Source organism: Hesperophylax consimilis, chromosome 9 (genome assembly GCF_061612785.1).
Source record: "Hesperophylax consimilis isolate HC1 chromosome 9, BYU_Hcon_1.0, whole genome shotgun sequence".
Taxonomy (NCBI): domain Eukaryota; kingdom Metazoa; phylum Arthropoda; class Insecta; order Trichoptera; family Limnephilidae; genus Hesperophylax; species Hesperophylax consimilis.
Window position 1 is genome coordinate 22,283,370 of NC_142844.1, and position 22,989 is coordinate 22,306,358.

Sequence of the window (22,989 nt, forward strand, 5' to 3'; positions counted from 1 at the left end):
ATGCTTAGTGGAATTACGGTTCGAATTATAGCGAAGATTCTAGATGCGAAACAGAAATAATGAATTGTTTTATTATGGAACTATGGAAAACAATATTATCTATACAAAAAATATCAACAGAACTGAATTCATTTCCGATGGCATAATTGACTGAGCGTAGCAAAGTCCTGTTTTAAGTTTTAACTAGACTATTTGGCATTTCATCTGTCTGTAAATTTACTTGTTACGTTCCGGTTCCGGTTCAAGACGGTAACCTTGTTGAATTCTACCTTTTTTCCCGCCAGAGTTCTAATTTTATTTTATTTATTTATTAATTTACGGACAATATGTCCATTAAAACCATAATATTGACACGAATAAGAAAACATAGATGACAGTGAATGGAGAGTACATGAATGTGAAGTGCAAAGACAATGTAAAATAGAAAATGTACATATAGAAAATAACTACAAGTCAGAGCATCAATAACGATTAAGTTGTGAAAAATTACACATTACGTATCGCTTTTTGAAAGTCATTTTCTTACACCAAAAAATTCAATGCTCTGACTTGAGTTTACAAGTCTCGACATTCTGGACAAAGAAAAATGGTACCCATAGTTAGTTGAGTGGTGATTGAGGAACAACAATTCATTATTTCGGAGTCTACGGGATGGGGTGTTGAATTGAATGAGTTGTAGCAGTTCAGGTGAGTCGGTTATACTGTTGATTATTTTAAATATGCAAATTAGATCGGAGTCTTTTCTACGTTTAGAACTTCTAATATTATTTATATGTAGCCTTTGGACTGGAGAATGAATGAAATAGATTTTAGAACTCCGAAAATCGCTTGCTATGATTTGGTACTCCGAACGTTATCAGTGTTATCATAAGTGCATCCATTGAGTCGTTTACTAATTTGATTAAAGTTTCAAGTCACTCGTGGTTACCGTTATGTTTTTACCTAGTCAAATAATTAGAGATGATGAATTGGAGTTATCAAGGACAAAAATAAAGCTAAACTTCAATATTTTTACACTGCCATCTATCGTTGTGTAGCGTAAGCTTTTACACGTATTCATATTTTTGAAAAGACAACGCGAAGTTTGTTCACGGACAGCAAACTACATTACCGACTGCTTTCTGTACTACTGCTTACGTATTTTTCGTGTAGATGGCGTAGTAGCTTTATAACTATGACCAACTATGACGCACCAAAATAAGAATGTCATTTCTGTTTTCTGTCAATGAATATCGTGTTTCTGTTTACTTATTGGTTTGCGCCTCGTTGAATCAAACTTTTTGAATAATTACGACTTTTAACCGTTCAAGTTATTTAATTGTGCTTCAGAAGTTTATTGTTAATAATGTAGAGTCATCCTGTGACGCACGTGCATTTGTTTTAATCTACTATGCGTCTATTTTTTGCTAGACCATTACTTTGTCATAATAATAAACACAATTTTTACAATGGATGAGGCACGTGATCAAGGAAAGGTAAATTGCATATATATTTCATCGATATTATTATAAGTTTTCAATATTTAAGTGCTGTTGAAGTTGCGCAACACTTCCATGAATTTGTAAACAAAATGCCCATCGCTTGCTTTGCTCGAAAGTTGATTACACATGGCATTTTCCTTTACAGCCTTTATATCCTCTTGCCAATCATACTTATCATACATATCTTATGAAAAGTCGTTCGTATATCGAAATGCACGCTCTACCGTATGAAACTAACGAATCCCTTACAAAAGTAATTGTTTACAAAACACAATGTGTCATGTTGTTATTATGGCTCTTTTATAATTACCTATCTACGTAATCGCCTTTCATAACGTACATCACATTCATTTTTTATTTTATTTTTTTAAGAGGAGATGGTTGACGTAAAGTTCCCATGGGCACTTAGGCCATAGGCCCATTATGCTATCTCCCATTTTACCTTCAGTAAACTGGTCCCTTTTATAAAGTTCACCAGGATTTTCATTGGATATGTGGCCATGTCCTCTGGTTCTACAGTGTGTCTTCCCAAGTATCTGAGCCTTGTTTCCAACAGAGTGGGACTCTGGCATCAAAGGTGAATTGGAGTCTCTACAGCCTAATATTCACATTTTCTACATCTATTGGTTTTTTCACTACAACTGAATGTGTCTCCTGAGATGACAGTGGAATTAGTAATAACTAATAACTTTTATCATCTGTAAACTATTAAATTCTTTTGTCATAAATTCTTAAAATCTGAGAACTATACAGGGTGTATCGGCACGTACCCGACAAACTTTAACCACCTATTCCTTAGCACATTTGGAGTAAAAAATGTTATGGGCACTTTGCTGTCCGGTAACATTTTTTTTAATAAAAAATGTATTATTCATATTTTCACCACATGTCACCAATGTTTTATCCTTTGTCAAAGTTTGAAAACCCGTCTGGCAATATTTTGTTCGAGTTTCGTTGAATAATGTACGTACGTACCTACGTTGGCGCGCTTTTACAATCACAACGAAATGGCACGGCACCATTCGTCTCATTTTTAACTATTATTATTTAGTGTGTACGAAAGAGCGAGGACACTTTTTATCACATTGAACACGAGAAACAATGCAAATGACAGTGACGGAGTGTGGATTTTTTATTTATTTTTTGTTTTTAATGGAAAAAAAATGTTACCGGACAGCAAAGCGCCCATAACATTTTTTACTCCAAATGTGCTGAGGAATAGCTGGTCAAAGTTTGTCAGGTACTTGCCGATACACCCTGTATAATGGCCTTATCTTATCTTGACTTGTGAGAAACGATCACCAATTCTTATTAAAACGAGTGCCTACCCAAGAAATTGATTTGTTTGAATACTTATTTATAGAACTGCCGATTATATTTTTAAAAATTTTCTGAAAGTGCGAGAAATCTATCCAATATGTTATTCAAATTAATGTTCTATTTCGGGTACCGATTAAAAAAAATCCTCCTCTTAGTTGAACGTCAGCCGAGCTCATTATTTTATTTCTTTAAAAAATTTCGGTATACTTACTCATTTAAAACAGGATTTCAAAACAATTAGGTTTTTTTCAAAAAAATGTAATTTATTTTTTTATTTACTTGTTTTCTTGCAAAAGAGCAATCCCAACATTTTACAATATAATATGTTCTTTTTCATGCTGAATGGAATTTGATAAACTTAACTTTTGGTGGTGGGCCAGCGCATCCTGGACACACCTCACCCGATGAACCTCTGCACCCCTGCTAAATCACCAAACATAGCGAACCACTGGGGGTGACCTATGGCATAGGTGTTGGTTATCTAACAAATGGTCCGTGGGGTGGTGGTACCCAAATCTGCCTCCCATATTGTTAATTGATGTAGTCATTTTCTTTTTACTTAACAACAGTGTGTTTGCGTAGTACTCACCATTGATAGTTTTACCCTCCTGGAGGTAATCAAATAAAAACAATTACCATAAACTTATTACCTGACAAAATCGTTTTTTTTTTCATTTGGGGTTGGTTCATTGCTGTCCATTGTTTTGACTGTTGTTTATTTTCAGGAGTGTAGTGGTGGATCCAAGTCTCATCAACAGTTATGATTGTCGCTAAAATTTGCTTGGACTCTGCTTGTACAGCGCGAAATACTCGGTTGAAACAGTCTTTGGTCATCTGTTAGCAAACGTGGCACTCACCTATCACACAGCTTTTCCATACCCAAATGGTTATGTAAAATATTGCACAATCATTCAGTTGACATTGTAACAGCTAAGCTGTCTCACTTACTTTTAATCTGCGATCTTCCTTTCGCATTATAGATTTTTTCCATCATTTCGGGAGTTGTAACCTCAACGGGGCGTCTGGAGCATAGTTCGTCATCAGTGCTCCTGCGACCTTTCTTAAATTCTGAAACCCATTAAATGAGAAGAGCCTTTAAGCGTAGAATCCATTTCTTGTTTGATTTGAAACTGAGTTAAACGATTCAAATAGAAGTATTTCATAACCATGCGCTTTCCGATTTTTCCATTTTCACTAAAATGACAAAAGGGTGTCAAACGTATACTAAGAGAGCTATTGACGTGATATTTGGGATTCAACCTAGTGAAGAATAATATTATAGAATACCAGTACAAAATTAGACCTGCTAGTGCCATCTATGTGTCAGGTCGGAAACTTCTCGCACCACCTCTTAAATATATTTCATTTTTATTCGCGGATCCTTATAGGTCGCACATTTAGAATCGAGACGAACAACACAAACTTAAGATTGTGTATATTGGTGCATACATCTACACTTCCTCATTGATATCTACAAACGCCGCTGATAAACAGTATTTTGTCTTTCTTATGCCTGCTTACTTTTACCTTGTACAATCTAGTCTGTGATCCTATTGTGAAACTTAGATGTAAGGGGTGCCGCTGTGACCAAAATCAAAATATTTATGCAGGGAGAAACAACACGTTTCAACAATTAATAAAAATAATAACTCTCCGTCAGTACAGGGTGTTCAAGTAGTCACATCATCCGACGAACAGAATGACCTGACGTCTCAAGCCCCCCGCCATTCTGTTAATTTCCACAACAACTTAAATGAGATTAGTTTAAAACGGCATGCCAACTATAGAAGCAGACAACTTACGATTGGTTCCTGGAATGCGCGATCCCTAAACAACAAACTACAGGTGGTGGACGATTTTGGAGACGAAGAACATGAGAAAAGTGATTCGTACTCAATTAAGAGACTTCAAGCTTTAGGGTATGTGGTGCTAGAAGCTCGACTTAGTGCTGAGGAACCATCAAACAACATCTCTTACGTGAATCACATGGGTATCGCGATAATAGCTCGACAAGGGTTACGGCTAACTGAAGTAGCTCTTGGTACATTTAGCACGTTTGAATATATTGGATGCAGGGTTTCTTCTTCAGGAACGTTGTTCATGTTGTGCACCCTTTACATGCCCCGATCGAAACCAATCTCAGTCAAATTTTGTAATGAGTTATTTAATTTTTTTTTGTCTAAAGCGCGGTTTTGTCACCAAACACCGTTAAATACTTAGATATATTAGCCAGCTTTGGTTGCTGCCAATTAGTCGATGTCCCAACTCACGATGCTGGTGGTACATTAGATATACTAATTTCTATGAACGCTCTTAGCAGATATTCGGGATATAGGACTATCAGATCATCGGCTTGATTGCACTGATATTAACTTTAACCCGCCTAACAGAACAATAATTGTATCGAGGGAATGACGTAAATTTAGCTTTAGTGATTTTCTGGAAGAGTTACAGACCTCTTTATTATGTACACCCAATGTTTGGGAAACAAAGATGCCAACAGAACTTATCAAGACGTATAATAAAACACTTTCATTTCTGTTAAACAAATATGCTCCGACAACATCAAAAACACGAAAAGTTCGAATGTCTAACGGCTGGTTTGACTATGAGTGCTGAAATAAGCTGTAACTTCAAGCGACGAGCGGATCCTTGCTCAAAAACAGTATGTGAGTAAAACAAATTCCAAAAGATCAGAGTATTGGAAAGAAAAGATTGACTCAGAATGAACCAACCCACGACGTCTCTGGAACCCAATAAAGACTGTAATTTCCGAAGTCACTGTTCCAACGAAGATAAATATTACCCCGGATGCCTTCTCACAGTTTTTTCGGGAAAAAATTGAATCTATTCGTGCCTCCACATCTTACGCCCCTCTGCCAATATTCACTGTTAATTCTAAAGGAAATTTGTCTTCCTTCAAACCCACAACACTGGAGATAAAAAAAAAATTCAAGCTCGCCAAATAAGCAATCCAATCTTGATCTTATTCTGACATCCTTAACCCATTGGCCTCCGAATTGTTTAGCTAAAAAATTGTCCTTCACATCCGAATTAATTTTGTACCAAAGTTTTAAATCTGCAGTGGTGTACTAAATCTTACATAACTTTTAAGGCGATGCCATACGTAGTAATGCAAAATCATGTGTTTTTGGTTTGAAAATTTGGTCGCCTAGAAATGTTTCAGATGCTTTAATTAAATACTGCGAATACATAGAATACATCTTGGCCATTGAAATAATCAAGTATTTTTTATATAAGTCTTTTTATAAGCCCAGAAAAAAACAATGTATGAGCCTCTGAAAACTGATTTAAAGTTCAAAATCTCCTACTTACGAACCCATTTTCGGTTACGATTTTATTTTATAATGTGGAAAATTAAGTTATTTATATAATGATTGAAAAAAAATTAAATATTTATGCCTGAACATCCACAAAATAAAAGAAAAGGCACTTTTTGGCCATGTTTTTTTCTTGCATATATCAAAACAGGCGGATGGTGTTAAGCGGTTGTTATTGATAGCGGCTCAATTTAAAATATTACACGACGTAGTGCATCAAACTAAACTAAACTAAACCTGCCTGCCTTAAACTAAACATGCAAACGAAACAATTTTTTTAAATTTACTTGTGCATTGAATTAAGGTATGTAAAAAATATATGCAGTTTTAAAAAAATAATAATAATATGATTAAACGAGGATATAAAAATATTTTTTTTATAAAAACCAATTTTTTTTTCATTTTTTTATAATTGGATTAAGAAAAGTTTTACATTAATCATACTTATTACCATAATATATATTTTTTCAATTTGGGCTCATGTTAGCCGCCCACCACGCATTTTACGAACAAGCTTGTCAATTCCCGAACCAAACGCCATTTTGAAAAAATTCAATGACACTGAAATATAACAAAATTTCGATCGTAAATATCAGTAAAAAACTGTACCAACGGAGTCCTGCCAATTACTACGAAATGAATGCTTAATTATTTACAGAGCGATTGGCATTTAAAATTTTAAACACAGATGTCAATAATGTATCCCTTTTTCGTTTTTAAGCCGACAGACATTAGACCCGCTGGGACGGCGTCGTTTGATTTTAAGACACATCGCCGTACACACGCCGGAACGGCGTCGTTTGAGGCCAATGGGTTAACCTGTTAACCGAGCGGGACGTATAAATACGTCAAACGTAAACAGTATCGGGTACGGGTAGGACATATGAATTCGTCCTTAAAATATATGTTGCGCCCTGAAACGGGCGGAGCATATCACACGGAAATTGAGTTTTGAATTTTTACATATTTTAATTTTTTAATCTGAATGTTTTCATTTTATTTGGATGCTTTTGTTGATTGTTCTGTAATTGTTACCTTTTTAATATTTTTTGTAATCTTTACAATTTTTTGTAAAATTTCAAATTTTTTAATTCGATGTTTCCATTTTTTTGTTTGTATTTTCATTTATTTTAAGCATAAATAAAATAAATAATTATATGAAATTCCGTCCTCCGGGTGTGACGTACTGCCACATCCTATTGAAAGAGTTCGCGCCCGTTATATGCTGCATAATTCAAAACGGAATTCCCCGGTTAACAGGTTAATCTTAGCTCCGTTCCTAGTTCACGTTTTAAATAAATCTCTCAGCACGGGTATACCCCATACACCAATACTTAAAAAGTCACTGGTCTATGCCGATAACTTAGATAATTATCGACCTGTTTTAAATTTGCCTTTCATATCAAAAATCCCGGAGAAAATTGCTGCTGCACAAATACCCAGTCACTTGAACTCAAATAAATTATTCACAAATCATCAATCTGCATACTAAAAGTTCCGTACTACTTTGTATGCTGTCAGACATAACTCTTGCCATAGATTCAGGTAAGTTAGCAATTATCTCACTCATAGACATGAGTGCAGCGTTTGACACGATTGATCATGACTTCCCTATCAAGAGATCAGAGTAAACATTTGGTTTGAATTCCGAGATCAACAATTGGCTGTCATCCTATCTATCCAAACGCTTATAGGCCGTGAAGGTCGAAAATAAACTGTCTTAACTTCGCAACACTTTCTTCAAGGTTACCCCAGGGATCCGCTCAAGTTCCCTAAAAGAATCCAGTACTATTTGTGCTGGATGGTGTTTAAATCCATCAATGAAACGGCCCCACCTTACATCTCCGAACAATGCGTCCCGGAAAGCACTGGTCTGAGGCAGTCAACTCTTAGATAAGCAACATCATCAGCTGTACGCAGACTGATGGAACCTAAGCGCAAGCCAAATGCTAAGTTTGGAGATAGCGCTTTCGGAGTTTCTGGGCCGAAGGCTTGGAATTAATTCCCTCTGGAACTAAGATGCGTAACAAGCCCAACAGAATTAAACTAAAAACTTACCTTTTTACGCTTTAACACCCTTAAATTAAATATACCTGCCTGAGAGTAGCATTCTTATTGTTTTTACATTATTCGAAATCTGTTTCATGCTGAGGGACAAATCACATTTAGGATGATAAATTCTGATAAAATCCTTGTACTGTTGTAGCACCGAACATAAAATCCTTGTACTGCAGTGCCGCCGAACATAAAATTTGCTTTTCCTCTCCTAAACACACTCATTAAAGAACATAAATACCGGAATTATTAATGGAATTTACAATTATGTCCTCTGTGTACAAACTGTATCTAAATTTCTCTAATAAACAGTGTTAATCTCAAGTGACCTCCCAGGTAAGTGAGGTCCTGTATATTATCTGCCTGTACAAAATATAAATAATAATAATAATATGTGTACATTCTAACGCAGCATCACATTGATCAAATGCATTGTACATATAGTTTTGTATTATTGATCAACAAACCAGTGGATGCAATAAGTTTATAATTCTCGTAGTTTGACTGTCTACAGTTAGCAATAAGAAATATGATTGTAGACATATACTATATATTTGTACATCGCCCTACAGATGATTTTGCACAAAGACGGCGCTATACAAATCATCCAAATATTATTATTATTATTTATCAGCGAGAAAGGGAGATCTAATGAATATGTCCATCAAATTTGAATAGTTCTACAATGTGTTATTTTTTAAATGAACTTTTTTCACTTTCACTGATATTTTCTTTATGCTGTGTTCAAGCAATGCATCTGCAGCCGTCCCTGCAACTAAAGCTTCCTCATCCCTGTACCTTATGTCTTTACCTTATTGATTTCAGGAGCTCTTCATCCAAGATGGAGTACTCCTGAAGCTGGCATCGGAAAGCCATGTGACGGACATCAACGCCAGCGGCAGCCTTTCCATAGTGGAGTACCTCGACCACAAGATCTCCATGGAATGGCGGCCAAACGACCTCATCATGATAGAGGCTGATGCGCAGGACGCAGACTGGGCCGTTGTGGACTCAATTGGTAAACATTTTTTTATATTCTTGCAACGTCCATCTGCTCTGATGATCGATACTGCAAATGCACTGGGCACATGACAAAACAGAACAGTGACAAAACGAATCATTGAAGCTTTCTGAAGCTGAAGTTTCTGGTGTTGCCTGGCAAATTTTTACAGACAGTTATATTTCTCTTATTTTGAATGTGAAAGTGTTTAAAATTTTATCAAGAAAAGGGGATGGGGTGGGTTTTGAAATATCATCTAGGCCATAACCCATAATTTTTTTAAGCTCAAGTGTGCAAAATTTCATCAATCGCTGAATAAAAAACAAAGCAATCACCAGACACTCTTTATATGTTATAAATAGATTATCCAAAAATGTGAAAAAATTATAATTCATGATGGTGTTATGTTCTGAAATTCTTCTATATTAATAATTTGCTTTAATTTTTCAGGCAGGCGTTCCCGTACCCTGAGCGGCGGGACATTCAACAATGATCCGCAATCCAACTCCCGGATCATCCAGTTCTTCCTGAACGACATTCACAGCTTCAAGATCTCCAGCAAGAATCGTCAGATAACCTTGACCAAGAAGAACAGCAACGAGTCCTGTACCTTCTACTTCCCGTGGGCCAACGCTGACACGTTTGCTCAACACCTCAAGTCCCACTGCGAGACTGTGAAGCACAGATACGACAAAAACACTATTCTGATTGTGGAGCCCAACGCTGAGATGCAAGTCATCAATAAGTCGTTCAACGAGCTGGACCTGTTTCAGGATCACAGCACTTACGTTGCTTGGAATTCTGTGGGCAATATCGTCAGCAATTTGAAGCAACGGCCATATGAGACTGCTTTAGAAGCTTTTTCGAAACTATCTGATATACCTCGTTATCGTTGAGTAGTTTTTCTTTTTATTTTGAACCACCTACTATTTACATGATATTGTTATCAATCATAACACATCATATTGCATATAAAAACCTTTCATCTACCTCATAACATAGTTCCCCTGTCTTTACACTGTACGGACAGATGCGCTCTTGTGAGGTGTAACAATAAAAAAAATATATACATAAAATTCGGTTCCATGCTAACTCAACACAGTGACTATTCAACACACTTTTAAAAAGTGATATAAAGTCATTAAAAACGATGAAAAAAAACAAAACCTAACCTAACCTAACCTACTTAACCCAGTTAATAAAGTTTTTGTTTCATCACTTTGTATAACTTTTTAAAGATGTGATGAATTATCATTTTTATGATTTATCCGGTCACCATAAAATTCAATAAAAAACCACTGGCATCTTTTTCTAGCCAATTAATTACAAGTGATGTGGTGATATTAATGAAAAAAAAACACTATACTTTTGTACTCGATATGAACAAGGCATTATTTTTAACATTGTATTTGTCTCTTTGCAGTTTATCACGTTCCTGAATTTGATAATGAACAAGTTGTGAACACTGTGACAAAGAGTGCGATGAGCAATTCGGAAGAAACTACTAATACGAATACACAAAATAATGATGAATATGAACTTGTGAACAAATTTCCAATCTTGCCCCCGCGACCCAAAATGCTAAGGTGATTATATTCCTTATCAATCAACTGCAATCTAACAAAATATTTGAACTAAATGTTTCTTAATATGTACTTTGTTTTCACCACTTATTGACTTCCAAATTGTTCATGTTATTTGCATACCGTCAATTATATTCAATTTAATAATTATTAATTGATTCTTATAGCATTACAAAATAGCAAATTATCATTTAAATATAACTTATTTAAGTAAAACTATTTGTTCAATGAATATAAACATTCATATTTACCACATTTTACTTTGCTTTGTATGTACAAACTTGAATCGAAACTATAATGGAAAACTTTCGACAATTGGGAAAAAGTAATAAAAATAGTTTGATATACATTTTGCAAATGTATCTCTAATGATTTTTATTTCTTATTTGCTATATAGTTTTGCTTTTTTCCTTTCATTGTTAATTTTTTTTTATATGAAACTGAATTTCTGACTACAGTAATTTTTACATATTATTATGTAGGTACTCGTGTCAGATTCCATACAAAATTTAAAAGACACAAATTATATGTAACGGATATGCCAGTAGCTCACCGCACTTGCCTCAATTTTATGGTATTTTGAACCTTAAATATTCTCCTAATGTACTAAAATATATTTTATTTGCTTGGCACGGAAACAATGTATCTTAGTATTATTCAAGCTTGTCATTTCGTCACTTGAAAACATGTTTATTTTATCTGTGAGAAAACGCAACGCAAATTCTGCGTCAAATCCATAATTCAATTTTCTGAATAAGAATGAACTTATGATTTTTATGAACTAAGTATAGAAGCATACTGTATTTATTTATTTGAAGTAAGCTGATTTATCTGGAAAATATAATAAAACTCAAGTAAATATTTTTTTTAATAAGATTAGAGAGAAAAAAACATTTCTCTGATTATAAGTAGCTGTATCAGACATTGACTGTAAATAGGCGGTGCTGGGTTTTCTGATCGGTGAGCTGCTATAGGTTCAGTGTCTGATCCGGTTGCTGTGATGTCGTATATCTAGAGATGGCAAAATTTAGCATTAATTTTCAGATTTTTTAGCATTAACAATTGGAAATTTAGCGTTTTATAGCATTTTGAGGCATAATTTAGCGTTTTGTAGCAAAATAGAAAAAAATGTATTTCCTGAATGTTTTTAGCGCATATTTTAAGTATGTTTGGTAAAATATATGTTTAACCTTCATTTGCAAGTATTTCCATGTGAAAGATTATAAATAATTAATTTTAATATTAAATTAATAAGGAAGGAAACTCTAAGTACGGGTCGAACACAAACACAACAAATGCAGATTGCGGTTAACATCAATAGGCGTAATTTATTTCGCTCAATTTGTGTAATGTCAAAAAGCAATTTTAGCCTACAGTACAAAAATATTAAATATTTAAACATAAAATAGTAACAAAATTATAAAAAATCGTAATGTAAATATCGATTTTTTGAAATTCTCACATATTATTTTAATACCCGGTATTTTCGGGAAATTCGCGCCTATTTCGCTAAATAGAATAATTTAGCTGAAATACGGCCAAAATCACGCTTTTCGCATTAATTCGCGAAATAGAAATCACTGGAAACACTTTCAAATGCCTTGAAACGCAAAGAAAACTTATAAATGCCCTATTTTCGATACATAAATATTTTTTCGCATTTTTAGTTAAAACGAAATTTTGCCATCTCTACGTATATCCAAAGAGAGAGCAGTCGGTAGTCCAATGAAGCGCAAGTTCAGATGTCAAAGGCGGTTGTAGTGGTTCCAGCGGAGAAGCAGTCCAGAGTGAAGCGGTCAGAGTAGATGTCGGAAGAGAGATACTTGAGATCCGCTTTCTCACAGTATATAAAGGGGATAGCGGGACCGTGCACAGATCAGTGTGCGCGCGTAAGAACTGCCCCACGTTAAGGAGGTGCATTTTTGTGCAGCTTCGTGTGTTTTCACATGACTTTAATAGTCAATATTAAATTATTTATTCAGTAGTACTCTTTACGCAGCTTCATCTCATGAAAACTGCTTTTTCCCTAGCATTTTTAATGTTTTTATAATAAATTGTAGAATATGAATCAGTGGGTCCTCAGACCGACATTGGTGTGAGAAAATCCTTATAACTACTTAGTATTAATGTTTACGTATTTCAATCTTACTTTACAACATAGACGCCAGTCCAGCCTTTCAACCTGTAAATTTTTATTTTATATTACTGCGGCGAGACTCACACAAATCTATCATTAATTTGCGCATTTATATGTGAACAGAGAAATATTTTATTAGCCATTTCGTGTTTCGCGGTGATTGGCTGACGGTCGCCGGTCAGTTTTTGGCCTGGCTTCATCTGGGCAAAAGATAGGGGATGCGACGTAAATACTAGCTTATCTTTCTATGGTCAGAAAGCTGCTTTGTAGCCTTTGGGTAGCATTGCGTTCGATACAAGTAGCTATACTGGGGAAACAACGTAGGATATATATACCAAATTTTTATAAATGTGTAAACACATTATCTGGTAAGACAGTACAATTTACAAAAACAATTTTTCAAAAAACAAGTAAGTTATACGAAAATAGTGTCAGCCGGCGTGCGGCGGGCCATTTGGGCATTTTAGCTTGGCTTTCTTAAGGTTAAAGGACGTTTTATGAGTGCAGTTTTCGGTTTAACACTGTTTTTGTACATTTCAGGGGGTCACCTTTAAATAGCAGTCAATGGGAATCTCTCCAAGATAATGAGGGAAGAATCCGAGAGGTAGAGGCTGTGAAGCATGTTATTTTTAGAGGCGTAAGTTTCAGATTACACTCAATAATTTTATCACTTCTCTCGATACTTGTGTTGTTATAATAATTATTTTTAAATTTCAATCTTATCTTAACCTTTACATAGCACTTTTGACACAATAACTCCATGGATCACATAATGCGACATCCGCGAAAGGGAATAACCGCACAGATAGTTAACAATTGATAATATGTTTTATATTGCAGGGAATTCATCCATCACTCCGATACGAAGTGTGGAAATACCTGCTCAACTATTACCCGTGGGACATGTCTCACGTAGAACGAATAGTCTTCCGAAAGCAGAAAGTTCAAGAGTACTACACCATGAAGCAGCAGTGGAAATCTCTGACTCCTGCTCAGGAGAGCAGGTTTACAGACTTCCACGACAGGAAGAGTCTCGTAGAAAAAGACGTAAATAGGACAGACAGAACTCACCCTTATTATGCTGGAGATAATAACCCCAACTTAACAACCCTGTTTGATATTCTGATGACGTTTGTAATGTACAATTTTGATTTGGGCTACGTGCAAGGTATGAGCGATTTGCTCTCTCCTATCTTGTGTCTGATGGATAATGAAGTTGACGCATTTTGGTGCTTTGTCGGATTCATGGATAAAGTTGTAAGTATTTCAGTTTCCTTAATAATTATTTTAAAATATTATCAAAATGTGAATTGAAAATTTCCAGCTACCTCTTTGCGTGTGACGGTAGTATGACTACAGTTAAAAATTCAGAGCTTCTTTATCCATTGTTGATTACAACCGGACTGACAGTGCCTATGTCGTGCCCCAACTGAAAGTCAAAAACTATATTAGTGTAGCTTCATCCAGATACGGTGTGCGACATATGAGCTAGACAAACGCGAGCAATAGTAAAGCATTAATATTATTTTTGTCGTGAATGATTTCATACACTTCATTTTGCCTTTTTGACTGTTAAATAAACTGTCTCAAACTTTAGCCGCACAGAGCCTGTAGAAGGTATTAGGGTGCAGGGGCATTTAACATATTTTCTTTACATTTCCTCAAATCACAATTATGTATCGATTTTCTTAGTCAACACGAGCTGGGGGAATAAAGTGAAGCGGCTGCGCGAGGAGTAGCTAGTCCTGCAATGATTCAACGCCCTCAAGATAGCGAAAGTATCTTTTCGACCTGACTACAACATGATTAAATAATTACAATTCTTTTTTTTTTTTTTTTTTCAGCAAAACAATTTTGAAATCGACCAAGCCGGCATGAAGTACCAGTTGCAAAGTCTACACCAGCTCCTTACCTTCACCAATCCGGACTTGGCCAATTATCTCACCCAACACGACTCTGGGAACATGTACTTCTGCTTCAGGTGGTTGCTGGTCCTCTTCAAGAGAGAATTCTCCCAATCTGATATCATGAGGTAAATCATTGCTTTGCTGATCATAATAATCACTAGCGCAAACCCATAAAAATCACAGGATGTTATAATTGTAGGATTTTTGAAGCTGAAAGTATTAATAAAATGTTGTCCTCGGTATCATTGCCATTGGAAAAATAATTAGACACAAACAGAAATTTCTCTATAGAATGAACAACGTTAGTAAACTTTAAAAATCATTATTCATATTTATATCTGTCAAAAATGTAAACAAAAGAAAAACACATATTAAATGTGTTTAATGTTTAATTATTAAAATAAAATAATGATGGTACCTATTTTATCGCTTGTCGGATATGATTTAATCCATGCAAATTACGTCAACAATAATAAACATAATTTCGAGAACTAATATTCAAGATGGCTACATTGAGATATTTAGGTACTATATACCTCAATGCTAAGATTTAGAATATTTGACAAAAAAAATTTGAAAGCTATAAATTTTTTTTGTAGCTTTTTCTAAATCTTAGTAAAAAGATCATTTTTTTCTAACTCATTATAAAATGTGTGCAAGTTGCCTAATGCGGATGCCATAGTCCCACTAGCTCTGGACAGTTAGGACTCTCCTGGAGACAGTATTCAGAGTAATGCTGGGTGAGAAAGTGTTAAGTGCATTCCACTACAATGTCATAATAATAATATTGGATAATTTTTATAGCGCCGCTTTTGTATTGCCTTCATTTACATATTAGAATTATTGTCAGTTTATTTGTCCATCTGTTTTAGGTTGTGGGAAGTTCTGTGGACTGGATTACCGTGTGCCAACTTCCATCTTCTTATATCAGTTGCAATCTTAGACACGGAAAAGGACATTTTGATGGGTAATGGATACGGTTTCACTGAGATTCTGAAGGTGAACAATTCAATTACTTTACTATTTTATGTATTATTATGTACACTAATCTATATAAATAAAAATGTTTGTTTGTTCAAAATCTGTTTGTTTGTTCAAATGTCTCTGAAAGTTCTTCAGAGACATTTGAACAAAATCTGTTTGTTTGTTCAAATGTCTCTGAAAGTTCTTCACTGATTGCTTTGACATTTTGACACAACTTTGCATTTGAATAAACATATGTTTTTATATTATGCAGATGCCACCTGTGAGAGGTAAAAACATGCTCTTTTTTTTAAACAGCGTCATCTGTTGGACGTAAAAGCAACACGCGCCATAGTTTTTCACAGACATACTGAGCCACAGCCATGCGTGGCAGGGTACAGTTAGTAAAAAATAAAAATAAATCCTTATCAATTTTTACTGCCAATACCATAATGGGTTCGTAGTTAGTAATAGTTCTCACCTTTTTGCTTTCAATTCAATTCAATTTGTTTATTCCTTTAAAAACATTACAAAATTATGTTTTAATTTGTTTTTAAGTACATTAAGTAAAATGTTATTACATAATAAATAAGTATACCAGCATCAATAGAGCTTGCCTTTTAAAGGCAGCTTCACCTTCAGCTAAATATGTCCATATCCAAATTGATTCTGTTCAACAGCAAGACTGCTCTCCCCACTGTCATGACCTGCAGGCATAGACATATGAATATTAGTAGACCTACCCTAAGTGATTAAAAGCGTATTATCCCCACTCCCCATACCGGTTCCATTGGAACCGGCTGTGCTCGCGTATGGCCTCAAGTGAAATTTAGAAAACGTGACGTCATCATTCTTGTGCGAACTATGGTCGAGGCATCATCGGTTCATTTTACGAAATAACACCTCAAAATGTTGACTTGTACTATGAAAACTTGTAAAAATAGATGTGAAAAAGAGAATAAACCCAATTGTCGTATTACATTCCATATATAAGCATTATTTTACTTTATTTTAAGCATATTCACATCGTATAATATAGATCAGTTTTAGAAACATATACTATCACATCGAGAAACGTCTGGACGCGAAACACAAAGCTGGTTGGTTGCTGGGAAGTAAATTATGAACATTTATAAAAGTGTCTTAACTAAATACTTAAACGAAATATTCGACTCTGAAAATAGAACCGAATTTTTTTGCCGAATTTGGACTTCGCAAATTTGTTCATAACGTGGCGAGTAATTTGCGCTCCCATGTAAAAATGTCTATTCATTCAAAAGCAGATTTTACTTTTAAGAAGTAAATGGTGATATTATAATGCGAGATGTCTATTTACTGTCAGATTGATTTATTGACGAATCACAGTCAGCCTTACGCCCTTCGTTCTTCAACAGATGATTTTACCCCTCGCCATTATCTTCTCGTCTATTAATTCCTATGTCTGTGCCTGCAGGCAAGTTAGTCCTGCAGGCCGGGAGATAAAACAATCTATGCTGTCTGAGACTAATACTCTCTATGATAGTCAAATTTTCAAACCGCCCACCAATCAGTTTGAAGAAGTGTAATACAATATGCACGATACAATGAGCATGCCCAAGAGAAAGTAGGATAGAGCCACGGGTAGTAGCCATACTCCCTCAGGTAGGGGAATCTCACAAATTTCTCCTGCACTCTCCAACATGAGGAAATACTTCACCTGATGTGGGCTCCAAACCACCGACCCACTCTCAAGCCTACTCCTAACCAACGCAATATACAGCACTGTGAGAACCCGGGTGTCTCTAAAATTCCTCGCAATGCATAGGACGAAGCCCAGCATTTTCAGTGAAGCACTACACGTCATTTCGATATGAGCATGAAATGTCAGCCTACTATCAAACATAATATTACATCCTTGGTGGCCATGTGTACATCCTAGCAATATGTTATAAGCCTCGAAGTCCATTAAGAAATTGTTTTAATCCGATTCATGTGGCTGTCGCATATCCCTTCACAACTGGCTTCATATTAGCGTGAGTTTGTCTTTGAAAAAATCCAACAGAAAATAAATCTGGTTTTGAGAACGGAACCAGTGTTGAAGGAACATGCGAGAGCTGCTTATACAGGGCACCTTCACGCCCACGTGTTTTAACCAGTGAGTCGCCCAGCCCTATTCAATCAACTAAGAGCTTCACTAGTGTGGCCCATCACATTTAAGAAATTTTTTGCCGGTTGCAAAGGGATATGTGATCCATCGGCGGCTATAGCCGTTCGCGGATGTAGCTTATTTGATCCATGAAGTAACACTTACATACACAGTGTATCAAAGCATGCAACGTGATGGAATATAAATTCCTTTGAAAATGCCAGCATTGTAATATTTTACATCCAATAAACTTGACTACTGTAAAAAAAAATTATTGGTTTCTCCCTTTTCTTTTCACTGTCGAAAATAATATTTACATCTTTTGTTTATTTTCAGCATGTCAATGATCTATCCATGCAGATCGAGCTGCAAAACATCTTGAGTAAAGCAGAAGGCATCTATCACCAAGTAATAGCATCATCCCAGCTCTCCGATCCCATCAAAATAATTTTAGGCATGGAGCCGCTACAGGCAGCCATCTCCGACAGCAGTGATGACGAGGACCTCTGTCTACCCTCCGGCAGCACGCGGACTAGTGATAATAATCTTAGGAAAGACTCGCTTAAGAAAACCAATTCGGAAACTTCAACTAACGGAATTTCGTTACAAACTGACAAAGATGAAGTATCGTATCAGAAATCTATAGATTTTAATTATTTGTAACATATCTTGCCTAATCGAATGATTTTTTAAGTTGTATTATTTCTTGAATGGTCCATGATACATATTATTTCAAGCCATAAGATGTATTTGGGGAGTTGTGGTTTGCATATTTATATTTACTAAATGTGCCCAGTTGTATATGTAGTAGAACCTCTGTCTTGGTTTATAATGTTGTCAAACTAGAATATTGATTCTAAACACAAAATGGTGGCATCTGGTTTTATAGATGGGCTAGGAGTAGACTAAGTTTTGGTTTGGACATTTTTCTATAACACAAAATTTTGAACATATTAGCTGTTAAGTTTCTAAATCCTAGCACAACACATAGCAGTGCATTGTAAGGTATACATAATGTCTATAAATTCGCAGGTGATTGCAATTTAAAACTGATCACCTTCAAATCTTATATTTTAGCCTAGCGGCTATTATGTAAATGTCAATCAAGCAGCTGAAAATCACCAAATACTAGTTTTCTGGTAATGCCTGGTTTGCATAGTTAATGCATATTGAATTAGTTTTCTACAAAAAAAATCATTGTACACTCTATGTATAAAAATATTATTGCACTTGTCTTAAATTGTGATGGATATGAAGAGGCTAACATAAAGATTGATATATTTTTTACACATGTTGTTTGTGTATATAATATTTTTACAAATTCATAGCAGCCTTAAATGTTTGCATACAGAAGTTGCAAATCTTGTCGCAGTTGGTAATTGGAGAGTAGTATCGCTGAGTTATCAACTTCAAAGGGTGCTGAACAATAAACGAATTTAGATTAGAAGGAAAGCCCATAAGAAGAAATGTTAAGCTGTATGTTTGTTGCCAGTAGTTAAGGAAAAATAACTATTTTCTATTAGTATGTTCTGCGGTGCTCCTATTCCGGAAGATTTTTCTTACGTTGTGTATTATATAGCATGTAAATGTAAATATAGTAGTATTCAATGACACGCTCCTTAAAATACAAACTACATTATAATCTATTGTAATAGTTGTTAGGCCCATACAAATGCAAATTCAAAGCTCGTTCCATTTTGTTGTGGGGGGGTGCATGATGCCACCATGGGTTCGGTTCTTTTCGGCAACTACACAACGCCGCGAGTAATCTGCCCTGTTGTGGTGGTTGCATGTAAACCATTCAATGTTATTCCTGCAATATCTTAGAGCGGGAGCACACAGAGAGCGGTCAGGAGTTACGAGTTCCGCGTTCGGCGTTCATTAGAATGTACTGATACTATAACAACAACGTACACAGCGGGTAGTCAGACCGCGGCGGTCAAAACGGAACGTCGCATTCTAAGAGTTCTTTTCCCGCCGAGGCAAAGAACGCCGCGATGTCTGAGGTTACAAACACGGAAAAGTTAATTGAATTGGTTAGGGAAAGGAGTTTATTATACGATTTAAGTGATGTAAATTATAAAAATATAGAATCGTTGGTCATCTTTAAGTAAATCCTGAAAAATACTAGTAAATTCGCCTTGTTCTTCTCGCGTTGTGTTGATTGGGTGCACCCAATACTTCCTTTTCTTTTTAGAAGCTGCTAAGCTTTACAAGAGCAATAATTCTTCATCGGATGATGAACTTTCTAGTGACATGTTGCATAGACCCAAACGAAACTAGAACGCGAGAATTTGAACGCCGCTTGTGTGCTTTGGAACTCTTGAGCGGTCAACGGTCACTAGAACGCAGAACTATGACCGCTCTCGCTCTTAATATGCAAGCCGAAATTCGTATGTGATGGACCGTTGGCAGTAGATTAAAGTAGTGAATGTAGCTGTGAAACCCGCGGACTCCACTTGGCTGCAGCCACTTTGGGCACTAAGTTTTGTATGTATGGTTAGAACACCATTTTCAAATACAATGTTGAACAATACCTGATTAAAATTTTGATGTCAATACGCAGGCATCTAATAATCTTGGATCTTTAATCTCAAGTGTATGAATATCCACGTCCCATATGTCTCTTACTCTATCTGCAGATCTGCTTCTTTACGGGAGCAAATTTAGAGTTCGTCAGAATTTCTGTGGAGAATCCCGATGCCTACCGTTTCCAGGACATGTGAGGATTATACAAATGTTAGTTTTTAGTATTAAGGTACATTATACAGTGTGCCAACTTTTGGGTGTGGAATGATATCCAAGTTTACAATGACAATTAACTTTACTTTCTACTGCACTTACATATAAGTATGCATGTAAAATAAAGAATTCAATCCGGTCCATCTGGTGTTTTAATGTTAAGATTTACACTATAGAAATTTGATTGATAGAATTTATATATTCTTAAAAATATATTTTGACATTGCACTTCACAAGTCCAATAAACAGTAGATAAATCCAAAATTTCCATTAAAAACAGAATCGTTTTCTTTAATTACCATGACAAGATTTTTTGTAAAATAATGAAAAAATACAAATTGTTCATTAATTTAATATCTGAATGCGTATTTTTGCATAATCAGTTCAATTACTAAAGATAGAATAGAGTTATTAATGCAATTTATGAAGCAATAAGTAAGTACATATTCTATTAAATAATAGTGCATTAAAAAAATTGTTTGAAATTAATTCAATTTAAATTACTTGGATATTGAAATCGATTGAGAACTACGCATAAAATATATCAAAATTGTTTTTCTGCACGCAGTTTTTTCAAGTCAACATAAAATATCATTGATTTATCAAATTAACATCTCAATTTTATCAAAAACTAGAAAACCACTTTTTTAAGTATTGATTCTTTTAATTTTGTTAAAATAATTAAGGATCACGGAATTTGAACAATTCAAATTTCAATGTTGAAATTCAAGTTCTGTTATTAGTTCATCGTGGGCCGGTTGTTTCACAGTACTTGTATAATAACAGAACTCGAATATTAACTTTGAAATTTGATGAATTGTTCAATTTCTCCATTATGCAAGTACTGTGAAACAACCGACCTAATCTTAAGTGATGTGAATAAAATAATGTATAAAATCATCATGCATGAAATCTATATTAGTATGCAATGAACCATGAAAAGTACACATTTGAAATTGTCAGCTTTGTCACTATTATTTTTGTTACTAAATGAAAGAGTATTGTTAGAATTTTAAATTTAAGCGTTATATTTGTAACTTTTATACAAATAAAATTTTATTACACCTACTTTATGTACCGTTTAAAAAGTGTTTTTCTTTGAACTTGTCCATTATCTTTCAAGAATCGCAGTAGGTACCCAACAATAGTCACACAATCAGGTTTTGTTGCACAAATGTATTCTCTATTAATAAAGATGCTTTTAGACAAAATATTTGTAAGTAAAACACAATATTACATAATTTAATATTTATTTACATTTCTTAGTTCTACATAATGTTACATATACATGTCACAACTATGTTATCTGTACTTCGTGTGATTTAAGGTGAACATTCAGCCCGTACCTAGTTTGGTATGCCTTATCACAATGATCGCAAACATAGTTCTTAACTCCGCTGTGTGTGAGCATATGTCTCTTTAACTCTGACGAACAGAAAAACATCTTACCGCAAGAATTACAGGTGAACTTTTTCTCCTTTTTGTGAATCTTCCTCACATGCCGGTTCTTGGCGCTCGAGGTTATGAATACCAATTGGCAATACTCGCAATTGTGTACCCTCTCTCTTTTATGATTCCAAAGAATATGTGAACTGAGGCTGCACGGTTGTTTGAAAGTTTTACCGCAGTATTTACATTGTATGCTGCCTTCACTGTGAATCAACATGTGTACTTTGATATACGTCGTCGGATATGACTTTCCACAGATATGACACATAATTCTCTTTGGCATACTTTCAACTTGCGGCTCATCTGTGCTTTCCGTCTTAGCTTTACAAGATATACTATGCTCGTTCAGATCTGATAATTCCATATAGCCTTTCCAGCACACTGTGCAAACGTATGGAGTTATATGCTTTCTTCTATGAACTAATAACGTCTTGAAATCTTGAAACCGTTCGTTACAATAGTCGCACGGTCGACCGGTCATTCCTGATTGAGGATGTTGAGAGTTGCAATGCTTGTATAATTTTATCGGTTCTAAAAATTTGTAATTACAAACAGTGCAAAAGAAATATTTATCAGATTCCTTGTTTCGCTGGCTTTTCCGTTTATCTCTAGGAGGGATATAAATGTGTGTGTTTGGAATGTTAGATTTTTCTAATTTATGTTCCTCCATATTGCATTCAATTTGTGGACAATATTTTTTAACATCTTCTGTTTCATTGGAGACACAGAGAAAATCGATATTGGTATTTGGATCACTGCAGTCGTTAGTTTCCAAATATTGGAGTAAAATATTTGTAGAATTCTCAATCACCTTTTTAAACGAAAATGACATTTGAAGCGTTGTTATACAAAATACGCAAATGTTTTGTGGGAACCCATCATCTGT

General features: G+C 35.1%; 1 protein-coding gene across 1 annotated transcript; it reads left to right on the forward strand.

The window, feature by feature from the left end:
• Positions 1 to 1,189: 1,189 nt before the first annotated feature.
• Tbc1d15-17 (TBC1 domain family member 15/17) lies at positions 1,190 to 21,728 on the forward strand. Its single transcript, XM_089635789.1, has 9 exons — positions 1,190 to 1,475; positions 9,023 to 9,215; positions 9,648 to 10,088; positions 10,621 to 10,783; positions 13,458 to 13,554; positions 13,758 to 14,174; positions 14,762 to 14,949; positions 15,697 to 15,823; positions 18,249 to 21,728. The coding sequence occupies exons 1-9, from the start codon at positions 1,449 to 1,451 to the stop codon at positions 18,573 to 18,575; spliced, it is 1,980 nt and encodes a 659-aa protein (XP_089491915.1). The 5' UTR covers positions 1,190 to 1,448; the 3' UTR covers positions 18,576 to 21,728.
• Positions 21,729 to 22,989: the final 1,261 nt, after the last annotated feature.

Coding starts and splice junctions, on each gene's coding strand:
- Tbc1d15-17 (XM_089635789.1), top strand. CDS start 1,449: ATGGATGAGGCACGTGATCAAGGAAAG. Junction 10,089..10,620: donor ATCTGATATACCTCGTTATC/GTTGAGTAGTTT, acceptor GTCTCTTTGCAG/TTTATCACGTTCCTGAATTT. Junction 10,784..13,457: donor CCGCGACCCAAAATGCTAAG/GTGATTATATTC, acceptor TGTACATTTCAG/GGGGTCACCTTTAAATAGCA.